The sequence below is a fragment of the Dama dama genome, chromosome 15 (assembly GCF_033118175.1).
Source record: "Dama dama isolate Ldn47 chromosome 15, ASM3311817v1, whole genome shotgun sequence".
In the NCBI taxonomy this organism is placed as follows: Eukaryota; Metazoa; Chordata; class Mammalia; order Artiodactyla; family Cervidae; genus Dama; species Dama dama.
In genome coordinates this window covers 68,237,638-68,252,366 of record NC_083695.1, presented here as the reverse complement: position 1 = coordinate 68,252,366, position 14,729 = coordinate 68,237,638, and the positions used below count along the sequence as shown (strand labels likewise).

Sequence of the window (14,729 nt, the reverse complement as noted above, 5' to 3'; positions counted from 1 at the left end):
CTCTAAGGCTCTTTCCACTCTATCAGACTTACTTTCCTTGTCAAGGATCATCATCGCAGCCATTTACTGAGCACTAACTCTGTATGAGGCAGGCTCCAGGTGCTTTCCACACATTACCCCTAATCCCCCACAGAACACTTGCAGAAGAGATACCATTAGTCCAATGTTACAAACGGAGAAATAAGCTGAAGGAGAGTAAAAAACATGTGTGTGATCACACAGCTAACAAGAAGCAAGCTCAGGGAAAGTAAGCCTTACTTCACCTGTAGACTTAAAAATTACCCGGAAAAGTGATACAGGAAGAAAAGAGGAAAGTGTGGAGGAAGTGGGGACACTAAGTGATGGATCTCGGCCTCTAGGGGCTTTGAGGAGCAGGAGCGATCGGGGTACTGGGTCCAGGTGGGGGCTCTTTGCTGCATCCCATTCTGATTGGTGGCCTCTACCCCCCTCCCTCTGTCCTAGCTCCTCTCACACCACATTCTTCCTCTGCGGGGTTCACCCCCAGGCCACCCCCAGTCTCCCCAGCTGCCAGTTGTTGCAGTTTCAAACTCAATTGTTCTCCTCGGTACTGAGGCAAATGGAGTCATTAATTACCTTCTATCGGCTGGGCTGAGTTCAGAATGCGATCAATATCCCCGCTTGTCATTCAGGGCAGCCCGCCTGTGCAGCCCCGGCCCCACCCCCACGGCGGCCAGGACCAGAGGTCTGGGCTGCCACCCTGGCCTCCCCTCTGATGGAGGGCCGGGAGAGAAGTCAGAGATGCTGAGGAACCAGGCTGCTCTCCAGACTGGGAGAAGAGTGAGGATTCAGAGAATGGAGAGGCGAGCGGGAAGGAGGAAGGAAAACGAAGGGGATGAGGGAGTAAGGAGAGACAGGCAGGAGACCAGAAAGGAAGGAGAAAGCAGGAGAGCGGGTCGCCACATGCTGGGAAGGGGCTGCAAGGGCGGGGCGGGAGAAGGCGCTGATGTAAATAAACACTGTCCAGGGAGGTGGGATGACATTCTGGAACCATGGCCTCTCATCCTTATATTAATACTAGACAATCCGTGGGACTGCCCTGGCCAGGCACCCCAAGCCAAGTTCAAGAGGAGAGCATGAAGAAGCCCTTGGAAACCTGGCCCGAAGCTTTGGCTCTGAGCAACACCAGTTTCTGCCCAGCCTTCCAGCCCTGGCAAACCTGCTAATTGTGAGACCAAGCTCTGCTTCTCAACACTCCATGTGTTCAGGGCAGGGTGGAAAGCAGGGGGTGGCTACCTGCCTGCCTGACCTCAGTCTTACTGTGCCAATTTACACCCATGTGTCTCTGGGGACACGAACTACATTTGTAGTCCTAACATAATACTGGACTAGGAGTAACATCTCCTGGGCTGAAATTCTAGTTTTGTCCCTTACCTGCTATATGTCCTTGGCCAAGTCCCTCGAGTTTTTCTGGACTGAGTTTCCTCAGATGAACACCAGAGGGTTGCTAACTCCTACCTCAGCAGGATTCAATTCTCTGTTCTCTGTGTTCCAACAAACATCTATCCAAACCTCTATTGTAGAAATAATAATAACTAAAATCGATCCAATTCCTATTATGGTACCAGACACTAAGCCTAACATAATCCAATGATTTAATCCTTACAATAACAGCAGCTAACATTAAGTGTTTACTATATATTGGGCACTCATCTAAGAAGTTTACATATATTAACTCATTTCATTTTCACCAGAACTTAAGCAGGAAGCTTCTCTTATTATCTCCATTTTGTAGGTGAGGAAATGGAAGTGCAGAAGTTCAGGAACTTTCCTAAAGTTACACAGCTAGTGAAGGAGGAGGCAGAAGCAACCCAGACGACATGCTTCTGGCAGTTGAGCTCATAACCTGGAGAAACTGAGAGCTAGCGAGGTTGGGTAACGCGCTCTAAAGCACTCGTTCCAGACAGTAAGTGACAGAGTCAAATTTAGAAGCCATATGTACTGAAGTGTTTGTGGTTTTTTTTGATGTTTGTTTTCTTCACTAAACTGTGACTATTTTAAAGCCAGGGACCCATCTTTTTCACTTCTGTAAATCTAGCCCAGAGCCTGACACATAGTAGCTGATAAAAGAATGTTGGCTGCTTTGTACTATAGAATTCCAAAAGCAAAGATTCATTCATTCTTTACTTGCCTTACAGTTTACCTAAAGAAAAAAGCAGCAGCACAGGACTTTGCTACTCTGAATTCAGTGTTATCACATTTTATAGCTAGAAAGTATCATGGAGATAATTTAATCTGATGGCTTCTTATAGATTAAAAAAAAAAAAAGAGGCTCATAAAGGTTGAGTAATTTTCCCATGTCTCACAACTAGTTGTCCTTAAGATAGGAACTAAAACTCTTAGCCTTATGCCCTTTTCCAGTATTCCAGGCTGCTTAATTCTGATCAAGAAAGAGGAAACTGGTAAAACGGAAGCACTGGGGATCTGCGAAGAAAGCAACCATGTCTAGAGTTAGTAGTAGCAAAAGAAGAGGACTTGGGCAGAATCTGACTTGAGAAAAGCAAACTGCTATGCGTTGAGGGAAAGAATGGTTGTGTGAGCCCACAGCAAGAGATTCTAGAGGGGAATATAATTCCATGAGGACAGGATGCTCTAAAAATGAAATTCCACTGCTACAAGCTCAAATAATCAACCTGACAAAGTAAAGAGAGTAGGAGTGGGGGAGGGGTGGAAAGAGAGGGCATTCAAGGGAAATCATTATTGCTGCACCCGAATAAGCTTTAAAATATGATGAGCCTAGATTTTAAAAGGACATGTACACAGAACAGTGGAAGATTATGCAACCATTAAAAAAATCATGTTTTCAAAGAATATTTAATGATATGTGAAAATGGCTCTATATAATGTTAAGTGAAAAAAGTGAGATGCAAGCTGTATATACAGTATCATTCCAATTTTGATAAAAATTATACATACATATGTAATATATATAATTATACATAATATAGAGAATTATATACACAGAGGAGACAAAAAGACTATAAAGAATATGCCAAAATTCTAACAGTTGTTATCTCTTGTTGATACGATTATGGGTAATTTTTTTAAAAAATTACTGTATCTTCTGAATATTTTTACAATGAGCGTATATTACACTTAGTATCAGACAAGTTATTTTTTTCTTCTTATAAAGGACAGGAGGGAGGAGGGGACCATAACCAGGGATAGATATGAGAGTAGCAGGAGCCTGTCAGGAAGACAAAAGCTCAGAACAAGCTGAAACAACAAAAAGGGCCTTGGCAACCATGTTTGGAGAAAGAACAAAAAGGAAGGCAGGCTTAGGCTCAATGCTCAGGAAAGAGGGTAATACTGAGAGAAATGAAGCAGAAGGCAGAACTTCTCAACCCCTGGCTTGACTTTGTCGTCTCCATCAAAGAAAAGAATCCTCAAAATGAGACCAGCAGGAGATGCCCAGTCAGGCAGGAGCCAGGTGGGTAACTGTTAACCATTTCAACTGAGTTACCTCTCCCAGGCTCAAATAACTCAAATATCAGGACCTCAGGTGGGGCAGGGTGGTGCGGTGAGGTGGACAGGATCCTAGATTTTTTGTTGATAATCCTTGAGCAGTCACAATGAAAGGGCAAGGCAGTGAGAAGATCAATGCCATAGTGAAAAAGGGGGAAAGGTAAGCTTATGCAAACAGCACTCTAATACATTTACTATTAGGGTCTGGAAATCTTTAGAAGAAATTATCATGCAGGGGCTTCCCAGGCGGCACTAGAGGTAAAGAACCTACCTACCAATGCAGGAGACATAAGAGTCACGGGTTCAATCCCTGGGTTGGGAAGATCCCCTGGAGGAGGGCACGGCAACCCACTCCCAGTATTCTTGTCTGGAGAATCCCGTGGACAGAGGAGCCTGGTGGGCTATGGTCCGTAGGGTCTCAAGAAGTCAGACATAACCGAAGCGTCTTAGCACAGCACACAGAGCATATCGTGCAGTTAATTTGTGGGCATTAGAAAAGAGTGATACCATGGAGACTTCATGCCCTCACCAAGAGTAGGTTGTAGCACCCTAACTAGTTATCATTGTTTAGGTCAAATGCCAGCCCCACCAAGACTTCCTCCATTGCCCTGGTGGGGAGCAGCTGACCCCCTCTTTCTTGACATTTATCATTAGCACTTTATACTTTGATCACAGATCTGTCACAATCTGCTTGTATTATAATGGTGTGTACTATCTATCTATCTATCTATCTATCTATCTAACTATCTATCTCCCTACTAGACTAGAAGGTTCTTGAGGTCAAGGACAGCGTCCTTCCTGTTTACCTTTGTAAGTCAGGCCTGTTATGCTTTATTCATAGCAGACATTCAATCTGCTCATCAATTTATACTGTATTTTTTAAACTGATTGAGCAAACACTGCAGATACAGCAAATGTTAACATTTCACAGAAAGTCTTTCTAACATTATGAACAAGATGAAGAACAGCGAAATGGCTGACAGTTCTTGGGCCCAATAGTTCCTAAAGCAGCCAGGAGGGACAGTTCTACTGCTGTGCCTGTGGCTCTCCTTTATTTTAAAGGAAAATAACTCTTTAAAAAAAAGTTACTTGGATGATGACATAGAAGACATCCTTAAGATCTCATTCGGGTGAAATTAAGAGCCCAAACCAACAAGATGAAATTCAACAGGGATAAATGGAATGCCCTATGTTTAGGTTTTTAAAAAATCAATTACACAAGTGCAGAATGGGGTAGACCTGGCTTGATAGCAATTGATGTGAAAAAGATCTCGAGGTTTTAGTTGACCACGAACTCAATATGAGCTTCAGTCTGACACGGCTGCTAAAAAATCGAATGTAATCTTAGGCTACATTATGGATGTAGACTCTCCAGATGGACAATGGCAAGGGTTCTACTGTACTTGGCTTTGGCTAGACTGTCTCTAGAGTTCAGTGTTCATTTAAGAGGGACTTTAATGGTCAAGAATGAATTCAGAGATGGGTAACCAGGATGGTGAAGGACCTCCCTTAAGGGCAGGGACCACACCATGTGAGAAACTGAAATCCACCCAGGGCTCAGCCCAGTGTCTTTTCAGGGGCTCATTAAACCAGATGGAATGAACGGAAAGGAGGGAGGAGGGGGAGAGAGAAGGACTGTCGCATGAAGATCTTGGCCTCCATTCTGTGTGGTAAGTGTTCTTATCTGTTTTAAAGATGAGGAAACAGATGCAGAGAGATTATGTAATCAGCCAAAGGTCCCAGAGCAAGTAAGGAGTGGAGATGAAGCCCACATCCAGACATCGAGATCCCAAGCCCTATGCTCTCCCCTTACCACCACACTGACTCAGTACAAAGGCCGTGTCGCTACCAGGGACAACTGTCCATCTGGGTCCTGTGTCCAGGCGGGGGCCGTGACCTGTCAGAAAGATCTGCTGCTGCAGAGAGTTTTATGTGCATGGCAGATAAGACCAGATGACCTTTAGGAATCTGACTCCTCCTTGTCACCACTCTCAGCCCAGCCACTGGTCTCCCTCCACGGGGGAGAGAGCCCCAGGGACAGCCTCTCCATATTTCAGCCATTTTCAGCTTCAAGTTCCATTTCCTGCCTGCTCTTCTAGCCACTTGCCTGGATTCCTACTGAATGCTCAGCCATGTGGCTCAGCAATGAATTAACAGCTTATCGTCTGATCTAGGCAAGCCTTGCCTCTCCAAAGACTGTGAGTGCTGTGAGGCACACATCTTAGTTATTTGCTTCTCTTATACATCCCAACACAGTGGGAACTTCTGCCCATAGAGATCCCCAAAGAGGTCAGTGAAAGCTTTCTCAGTATCCCACAGACTCTCAGTTCTCTGAAACTGTTTATGGGAAATATGTCTGAGGACGGAGGGATGGACTGAATGATCATTTAGGGAGAAGGGGGATATATGGAGGAGACCTAGAACCCCAGAGAATGATACCCGTACAGTTACTTTCCCTGTTTTGAATAAGTTAGCCCCCAGTTTGCAGAAAAGAAGTGCACAGGCTCCCACTGCCAACACAACTGCCAGCATGGTGTGTGTGACCTCCAGTGAAGAAGCAGGAGGGTGAGCAGGGAGAGGTGGGGGAGAGAGAACAGCTGCAGAGAGGAAGAGGAGGGGTGAGTATTGGGTGGATTTGGGTGAATTCCCCAGAGTGGTCAACTTTCCTGGCCAAGAGTATGCGCTGTGCCTTCCTGCTGGCCGGAGGGCAGGGGCTGGGGCTCTGGGCTCACTGGCCACTGGCGGGGAAGGAGGGCTGGCTGGGGTTCTGTCTGGGTGGGACCTGAGGCTTCCTTCAGTCCTGTTTGGGCTCTCAGGAGGGCTGGGGCCTTCTGCCTGGGGCTGGGCTCCAGCTGGGGCCAGAATCAGTTAGAAACCTCTCTGGAGCCAGAAGGGAAGGGGGCTTTGTTAGCTCAAAGGACACAAGCAAGGCGAAAAATTACATACCAGGCCGCTCTAAGTATGCTTGTTTAGAGAAACTGCTTGCATTTATGAAGTCTTTGGTGCGGAAAGCAGGGTTGCAAATGACTGCATCAGAGCGACAGTAAAGGCCATTAATTTCCTGTTATGTTTTCCTGTGTTGGGGGCTTTATTAATTTAATTTTACACTGTCGAACAACAACGAGAGCTGACACTGCCACATCGCCACGGCTGGGGTTTTGTGTGTAGCAAGGCTTTGCCTGACATGCAAATCAACGCTCTTACTGGAACCAATAAAGATGTGTGGAGGCAAGAGGGGAGCGATGAGGATGGGAAGGGAGGGAGAAGGGGAGAAAAGAGGACAGAAAGGGCAAAAGCCATCCCTGGGCAGTTTCTGACTCGCTCCATGCCTCACGTCTCCTGGCTTCCGAGAGCATCCTCCTCAATCAGCAATTTCTAGCCACCCTGCCCCTTCCCTTGTACCCCCTGCTCCTTGACTTCCTGTCTTCATATGACTTCATCTCTGTTGTCTTTCTCTGTCCCAGCTCCTGGAAGAACTTGAGTAGGGACATGGAGCTCCCAGGAAGAGGTGTGTGGGGGTTAGGCTTCTCCCCTTGCCCATTCTCAGCCCACGCATGTCAAGGAAGCACAGGGACAAGAGACTGGAGGTTGCCCTCTGTCCCCTCCACCTCTTCCCAGCCAGAGCTAAGGCCTTTGCTATATATTTCCCTTTCCAGTCATTTTCCTTCACACTCCCCTTTCCTCTAAAGTTAAGGATTCTGGCTACTTACATATTATTAGTGAACACGCACATGAATCCATGTGCTTGTGTACATGATGAGAGTCTAGAAAGTGACTCCACCTTGCTTGTAAGTCCCTCTGAACACTCCCATAGCCTACCTGGTCAACCATTTATTTCCTTTGAATTCCCAGAAAAAAATACTATCTCTGATTGTTTCTCCTTAAGAGATTCTTCTTAAGTTTCTCCTTCAGAGCTGTCTGCAGTAGCCTCAAGGTAATGCATTGGTCTAGACCAAGTTGCCAAAGAAAAATGGATCGCCAGTATCAGAAATACAGGCAGGTTCCCAGGAGACCACTTTCTGGTCCCTTTTCTTCCCAGGACCTCAAGATCATCCACACTGCCCTTCTCCCAGAGCTGCTTCCACAAGCTGGTTGCCCCAGTGGTCCACACTGCACAAGTGATGGAGATGGAGGTAGGGAGGTAAGAGGGCAGGGAAGCTCCCGGGGACCCTCCTACCACACACTTATCTGCATCCCTCATCTCAGGCTCTGCTGTCTGCTGGGGCTGAGGGGATCTGTGAGAGCCAGAGAGAGAGAGGGAGAGAGAGAGTCTGTGCATCTCGCCCTCTGTCACTGGCTTGCTCGCACGCCTGCCTGTACTTTCTGCTTCGGGAGCTGTCTGGCAGGCTTGGAGAGGCTGTTGGACAGACTCCAGCTCTCCCCAGGAGGAGAGCATAAACTTCATAAACTGCATTTACTTTAATGCAGGTTCCTGGGGCTGCTTTCCTCCAGCTTTTCTTTCCTCCCCTTGTCTGCTCTGTCTCGATCACATTTTATCTCTGCCCCTGTGTGCACCCGGACCACACACACACACACACACACACACACACACAATATGGCTAGTGCTCCTGAGAAAGCTGAAGTCTGGGCAGGAGGAGGACAGGCACGCACGGTGTAAAAGCGCTGTCTGAAGGAGAAAGCCTCAGTCTAGCCCCAGAGAGACCCCGTGAGATGCCCACATGCCTGTCTCTAGTGGAGATGAGCACAAAGGGTGCTTTGAGGCAGGCAGGCAGGCACCTCAAGGAAGGGAGGGATGCTGACATTTCGCTGGGACGGCCAAATGAGGAGCCACCTGAAGGCTGGGCCACAGGCTCCCAGGAAGGGAGGGAGAGAAGGCGAGGCCTCCACGCAGGTTGAGGTCTGTGAGGCCTCCCTTGTCTGGGGCTGTCAAGGTCAGCAGGTTTGGGTTCACCGAAGGGTCAGGATGGTTTGAATTACTGGCTCTGCAGCAACTCTGCTCTGAGGCTCGTGATCGGTCTCTCAGCCCTCCCCCAACCCTCCTGGCAGAATGGGGAGGGTCCCAGAGACCCCTACTGGCCACCAGGGCCCTGAGGAAGGCAAGTGATGGCAGGGTGGAGGTGGGGGGGAGGCTTCCCTGGGCCCCAGCACCCCTCTGGTGCAGACACCCATGGTTGGGAGTTTACTGGGACCCATTCCTCTTGCAGGCAGCAGGGCTGGGTCTCCCAGGCTGCCTTCTCCCTGACCCTTTTTCTGAGGGATCCTCTAGGACCCTGCCCTTCTCCTTTGCCTGTGGGCCTGCAGAGGAGATGGTGCCTGGAGGAGGTGAGCCTTCCTGCAGAAGGGCCTGAGGAGCAGCCTCAGAGCCCAGCTCCCCCCATGGCCCCGCCTGAGGGAGAAGCGCAGAGCTGAGGCAGCGGAATTCTTGCTTGGTGCCCTTGCCCATGGGGGAAAGAGGACAATGCCCACCTGCAGGGCTTGAAGGGAGTTGCCAAGTGAAGACAAGGGGGTGAAGACATTCTGACAAGGTGGGTGTGCATACACAGATGTGGGGGTGGGAGGACCCGAGGCCTCTGCCCAGCGCCTGTACTGCGCTCCTGCCGCCAACCCAGTTTCCAGTGGTGGAGGGTGGCACACAGCACCCCCAATGCGAGTCTGTGCATTCTCTCCTGGGGAGTGGGGTCGACTCATCCATTCTGACTTTTTTGGCACTTTACCAAAAAAAATACATGCTTTTATGCTAAACATTAACATACTTCCTCAAACCAAATATAACTCTTCATCCACAGCAGCATGAACTGGCTGGGAAACTAAGGTGGTTAATGACTCAGCTGCATTCGCTGGTATAATCGCAGGTATTTATGTACAAATGCACGCACCTACGTCAGCTACACACAGTCATGGCTAAACTCTGGTTCCTCCCTACTGAAAAAGGCACATTCAGGTGTACACAGGGCCCAAGGCAAAGGTCTTAATAAAACCTTTAAACCTACCTCTGTATAATGACATGGTTGGCGTTCAACAGGCTCGTAGCCAACATTACCCTGAGAGTTTAGCTAAAATATGCGATCCAACTAAGATAGAAAAATTCCCCCCTCAGGTATGAACGGTCTAATTTCCCAGGTTACTAGGAAGATATAACAATGAATGTGTGTTCAGAAGTGGATTTTTGGGGGGCGTGTGTGTCTCAGTGAATGCTGACCTTTGAACCTTAGTTCGTTCTTGGGCTGGATGGACAGCAGCCAGGTTTTGAATATTTGTTGGAAAATGAACATAGGCTGAGCTTTGTTCACGCAAGGTAAGGTCAGGTACCTGTCGGGATGGATGATTCCCTCTATGGAGATCTGGTTTCTGAACTTTCAGAGGACCTGGCCCCTGGGGGGTCAGAGTTTGTGAACTGCGCTAGGTAGTAAGCAGTGTGTGTGAAATCCTATCATTCCAGAAATGATCCACAGAAGCATTTTCCTTACAGAAACTCAGGCTCTGCTTGACTTCCCTCTGCCAATCCACTGTCTTCCTGCAGTGCCTGGTCGGGGCCTGGAGGAGAGGAAAAGCAAAAAGGGCTCTGCCACGCCCACCCCATGATGTAAGCTCACTTCAGAGGTCTGAGAGCCCAGAACCCCTGGGTCCATGCTCCCGGGTGGGTCTTCTCTAAGAAGGAGCTGGACGGCTGGGTTTGGCTGTGATTTTAAGGGTTTTGTGGCAAACAGACATAACTGCGCCCAAGTTTAGGTTAAGGAATCAGTGCAACCTCCTTTTGTTTACCCAACATAGTGCAACCTCACTTTGCCTGCTGGGCCCTCCCAGCTCTGCGGATTCAGCAAAATATCCCTAAGATCTTTTCATGAAGGGAGCGCTCAGATCCCTCTCTGCTTTCGCCAGCCCCCGGACTCTGGACCAAAAGGTCAGAGAGAACTGGCCCTGTGGGCCCCAGAGAATTGGCTCCTGCCTCTGCCTCTAAATATCCACCCATGCAAACCTGCCACGGAGAACTCACCTGCTGACTCCCTCAACAGGACTGCAGGTCCAGGCCATGGACACCCAAAGAACCAGAGCCTGGTAGCTGGCCAGGGGCAGTCTCTCCTCTCTCCTGGGGTCCTCCTCGCCTGCCTTTTCTGACACCAGCACTCCTCCCACTGCCCCTCCAGAAAGACAGTGGGGAAGGGAGCCGGGTGACCAGGGCATGCCTGGTTTACATTAATGAGATACACCGAGGGTAATCCAGCCATGGAGGCAGCCTACAAAAGGAGGTGATCGCGGGCGGCCAGGAGCAGAGCGGCTCAGGTAATTGGTTTATCTATCTGGAAGCAGGGGGAGCAATCTCAGCACAGACAGACTAGCAGTAAAGTCTCTTCCTTAAGGCTATTTCCTTTGTCTTTTCAATTGCTTGCACATCCATGTGAGAGAGGGAGAGAGTGTTAAAGAGAGAGGGAGAGGGAGAAATGTTAATTTGTGAATTAATGGCTTTTCTCAGCGGAATTGTAAATTCAAATGTCACCTCACACGGTGACACCACGGCTGGTCTGCTGAAGAAGCAATGATAAGATCCCCCACCTCCCTCGGTGCCCCTCCCTCCCCAAAGATAGCTGCGGAGTGGAACATGCTACTTTTAATTTGCAATAACAACACAACAGAGGTATGCAGTAATGACTGCCTTCTTCTCCCCTCCTCCTGGCTTCCTGCCCCCCCCCCCAGTCCAGTTGGCTCCCCACTTCCTCCCTCCCACCCATGTGCTCTTCTGAAACAACACCTCACCTCACCCTGGCTCACCCCCCCACCCCACCCCACCCAGGCCCTGATCACATGGGGGGTGTGCCTTTGGAATTGACGATGCTGCAACCCTCTCTTCTCCTTCAATAATCAGGGAATTAATGACCCTGAAGTTAAAGTGAGGCTGATACCGAGGCCCTGCCCAGCGTTGGGAAAAAGCCTTCATTGTTTTCAAGCAGGAGGCGGGCAGCAGTGAGGGAGATTCATGGATGGAGATTGAATATGCAATTTTCTTTCACCTTGCCAAGAGCTGCCCCTGGGCTGTGCCTGGCCTAAATTTTTCCTTTTACCATCTCTGCCTTATCCGGCCCTCCCACCTCCCTTCCATTCTTTCCAGAAAATTACCTTCAAAATTGATTTCCACTTTTACAAACAAATATAATGGGAACACAGGAAAAAACTTGGGCCGTGATGAATTAGGGCTGTCAGGTGCTTCCAGGTCTCCTTTGCTTTTGTTTTACTACCCGATCTGCTCTTTGTTTTTCCAAGGGCTGGAAAAAGTGCCCCCATCCACTGAGGGCCTGACCCTCCAGGCCACCAGGGCCTCAGCCCCCAAATCCAGCAGGGCCCAAGGCGAAAGTGAGCCAGGCCCTGAGACTCCGTTAGCCTTGTGGTTTCCAGTAGAAGCCTGGGCCACCTCCTCCTAGTCAGCTCTCTGACCCTTAGGAACCCACTCACTGAAGAGTCTCTAACCGCCTCCCCAGCTCTCTCCCTTGGCCCCCACACCAGGTTCCCTCTGGCCCCCATACCTCTTAAAGTCCAGACCAGATGCAAACCTCCACCTCCTCTAATGTGGGCAGGATCAGTGTATACCTCGACTAGAGCAAATAAGAGACAGACAGACACTGAGAGATCGCGAAAGGCAGGCAGGTCGAAGACCAGAGGTAAATCCAGAGACTGGGAGACCAGGCTCTTCTGTGAGGGTCCCCAGCCTCAGTCTCCCTTGTGGTGGGGCCCAGGCCCCCCTGGAGGCAGGACCAGGACAGACCATCCTTTTGCCAACAGGTTAATGCTGACATGGGCCTTTGGGCAAAACTCTACATGCACATCTGTGTCTCAAGACCAGGCAGCCAAGCACACCCAGGCCTGGCTCAGGACTCTCCCCACCCCCGGTGCTGGTGACAGGGACACAGTTGTGCACCTGCTCACATTTGTTCATCTCTCTGCCTGTATGCACTACCCAGAAAACTGTGTGCCTGCCCAATGCATGGCATTCCATGTCCCCTTTCACCCAAAGGTATCAGAAAGGTAGAAAACACACAATACCCACATTTGCATAAACCATGTGAGAAAGCACCTATGTGTCCACAAATCAAACACACATTTCCCAAGGTAAATAAATAAATGTGTATGTGGGGGCAGAAATACACAGCAATGGATGGAGGGACAGAAGACTCCATGTTGGAGAAGAGGAGGCCCTGGGTTTATTTACACACATCTGAAATGCCTTTGGAGGTTAATAAGAGACGACATGTGGTCCAAGTGGATGGCCACAGAGCAAATGTGAAAACAGAGATGGACAGAGGTCCTCCCAGTTACACAAGGAGGCTGACATCTTTCCTTGGCTGCCCTGGTCCCATCCAGGTCGGCTTATCCAGTATCAGCTTCCCTAGGCTGCTCTGTTTAAAAGGAACCACACCAAGATGAGGGTGCTGGTACCCACAAAGTTTCCTTCTGACACAACTTCATTTCCCTTTGAAACATAAACCTGCCAATGATGCCTTCCTCCCCAGACACACAGTGAGCCATCTTCGAAGATGGAGTTGGCTCAGCTCCATGCCCGTGATCTTGTGTAGTCCTCTGCACGGTCCCCGTGAAGTCAGTGCTGTCACTATCTCCATTTTACAGAGGAGAAGACTGAGCTGATGAAGGTTAAGAGGCTTGTCCAAGGCACTATGATGGCAAACCCAGCTGCGCTTCCCTCCAGAGCCCTTCCCTACTGAGTCACATTGCCCAGCCCAGCCCAGCCTGGGACTGCCTGCTGGCCTCTCCACCGAATCCTCCTTCTGCGTGGAGGCCTCTGCAGCCTTCTCTTGCTTGAAGCCTGGGATCCTAGATGGGGCAGGAGCTGCTCCTTCCTACAGCGTAATCCCCTCATCTGCTCCAAGTCAAGCCCCAGCAACACATGAGGGATTTCAAGGAGGGAAACTAAGGAAATTGCTTCTCACAGCTATGGCTTCAGCCAAAGTAGAAGGGAGCTGTTAAAGGCAGTGACAGGGTTTGGCTGTTTGCAGCCATGCAACCTGCCGTGCCTGCAAACGTACAACTGCACTGTCTTGGCACTCATCAACTGCACAATTCATTGTGCACCTAATTAATGGAAGGCAGAATCACGGCCCCCTGCAATCCCACGCATCAAAGGATGATACCAACACACCTCCCCTCGCACAGATCTAAAGACTCACACCATATGACTTCATTTGGATTTTTGGACAAGTTATGTAATTGTTCTGGGCTTCAACACCACTGATGGATGGCAATGCTTTAAACCATGGCCAAAAGCAACTGGGTGAAGGCAAAGGACTTTGGTCCTGAAAAAATACAAGAGTCCCTATCCTGCAGTCACACTGGCCAGCTCAGGCAATGTTTGGTAACGCAGTGTCCCCAAAAAGGACTCTAACATACCCACCCATAATTAGAGCCAGAAGATTTCAGGAGGATACTGAATGGGGATCTACCTTCTCAGACTGATGGACGGCCTGTCTGCCAGGTGCTTTATGACATAACTTCCCCATCTATCCCTGGTCTGTTTACCTGTCTCATTCCAGGATCTTCTGGACTCTTGGGGGGAGGGGGGAGGGTCAAAGCTTCTTGACTAGCACCTTTTTCAAAGGAAAAGTCTAGAGATTTTTCCATTCTTCCAAAGGCCAGGGCATGAGAGGGCATCTCAGGCAGGCTCACAGTCACTGTTGGTTTCCTTTTTCCCCAGAGTCACAGCTGATCGGTCCTTTACTAATGTCCCCACAGATCTGATTGCTGCAGATACTAATAACACTGTCCATATTCGGAGTGCCAATGCCAATAATGCTCTGGGTATTATCGCTGTGAACACCAATAACTACTGCTGAGATTGTCTCCAATAATGCCAGCACATGCTGCAGCCATTGTCCTCGCTAATGCCCACCACCGTGACATTGTTAGAGCTAAAGAATAGGCCACACTGTACCCATAGGCAGGAGAAGGAGTGGCTTCCTTGAGGACAGAGACACTCACAGCTGGACCCTGGGCTATGACACTGCCAGGGAGACGCCCCCCATGTGTGGGGCCAAAATCAAGCTGGCCTGGCAGGGGCACAGGGCCCTCCAGTAGGAGATCTGCCCCTCCACTCCCTCAAGGTCTAGTGCCTTGATGTGCACCCTTGTTCCCATCCCAGCCCCCCTCAGGTCCCTGGGCCAGCTCTCTCTTTCGCCTGCAGTGCCGTCAGCCCGGGAGCTGAAGGACACACCTGGATGTCTATGCAGCCCATGCCCGAGGCTGCCTCCTGCGCCCAGCCTGCCAGCCGCTGTGCTACCTTGGCC

At 49.6% G+C, this 14,729-nt stretch overlaps 1 protein-coding gene across 6 annotated transcripts in view; it reads right to left on the bottom strand.

Moving 5' to 3' along the window:
* Window positions 1-14,729, bottom strand: part of PAX2 (paired box 2) — a 76,479-nt gene that overhangs the window by 26,250 nt on the left and 35,500 nt on the right. For 2 of the 6 annotated variants that reach the window (XM_061163131.1, XM_061163133.1), the window contains exon 6: window positions 11,961-12,029. The exons of the other annotated variants lie outside the window; for them this stretch is intronic. In XM_061163131.1, the coding sequence (XP_061019114.1) occupies window positions 11,961-12,029 (69 nt within the window). The remainder of the gene's footprint in view (window positions 1-11,960; window positions 12,030-14,729) is intronic. 6 annotated transcript variants of the gene reach the window in all.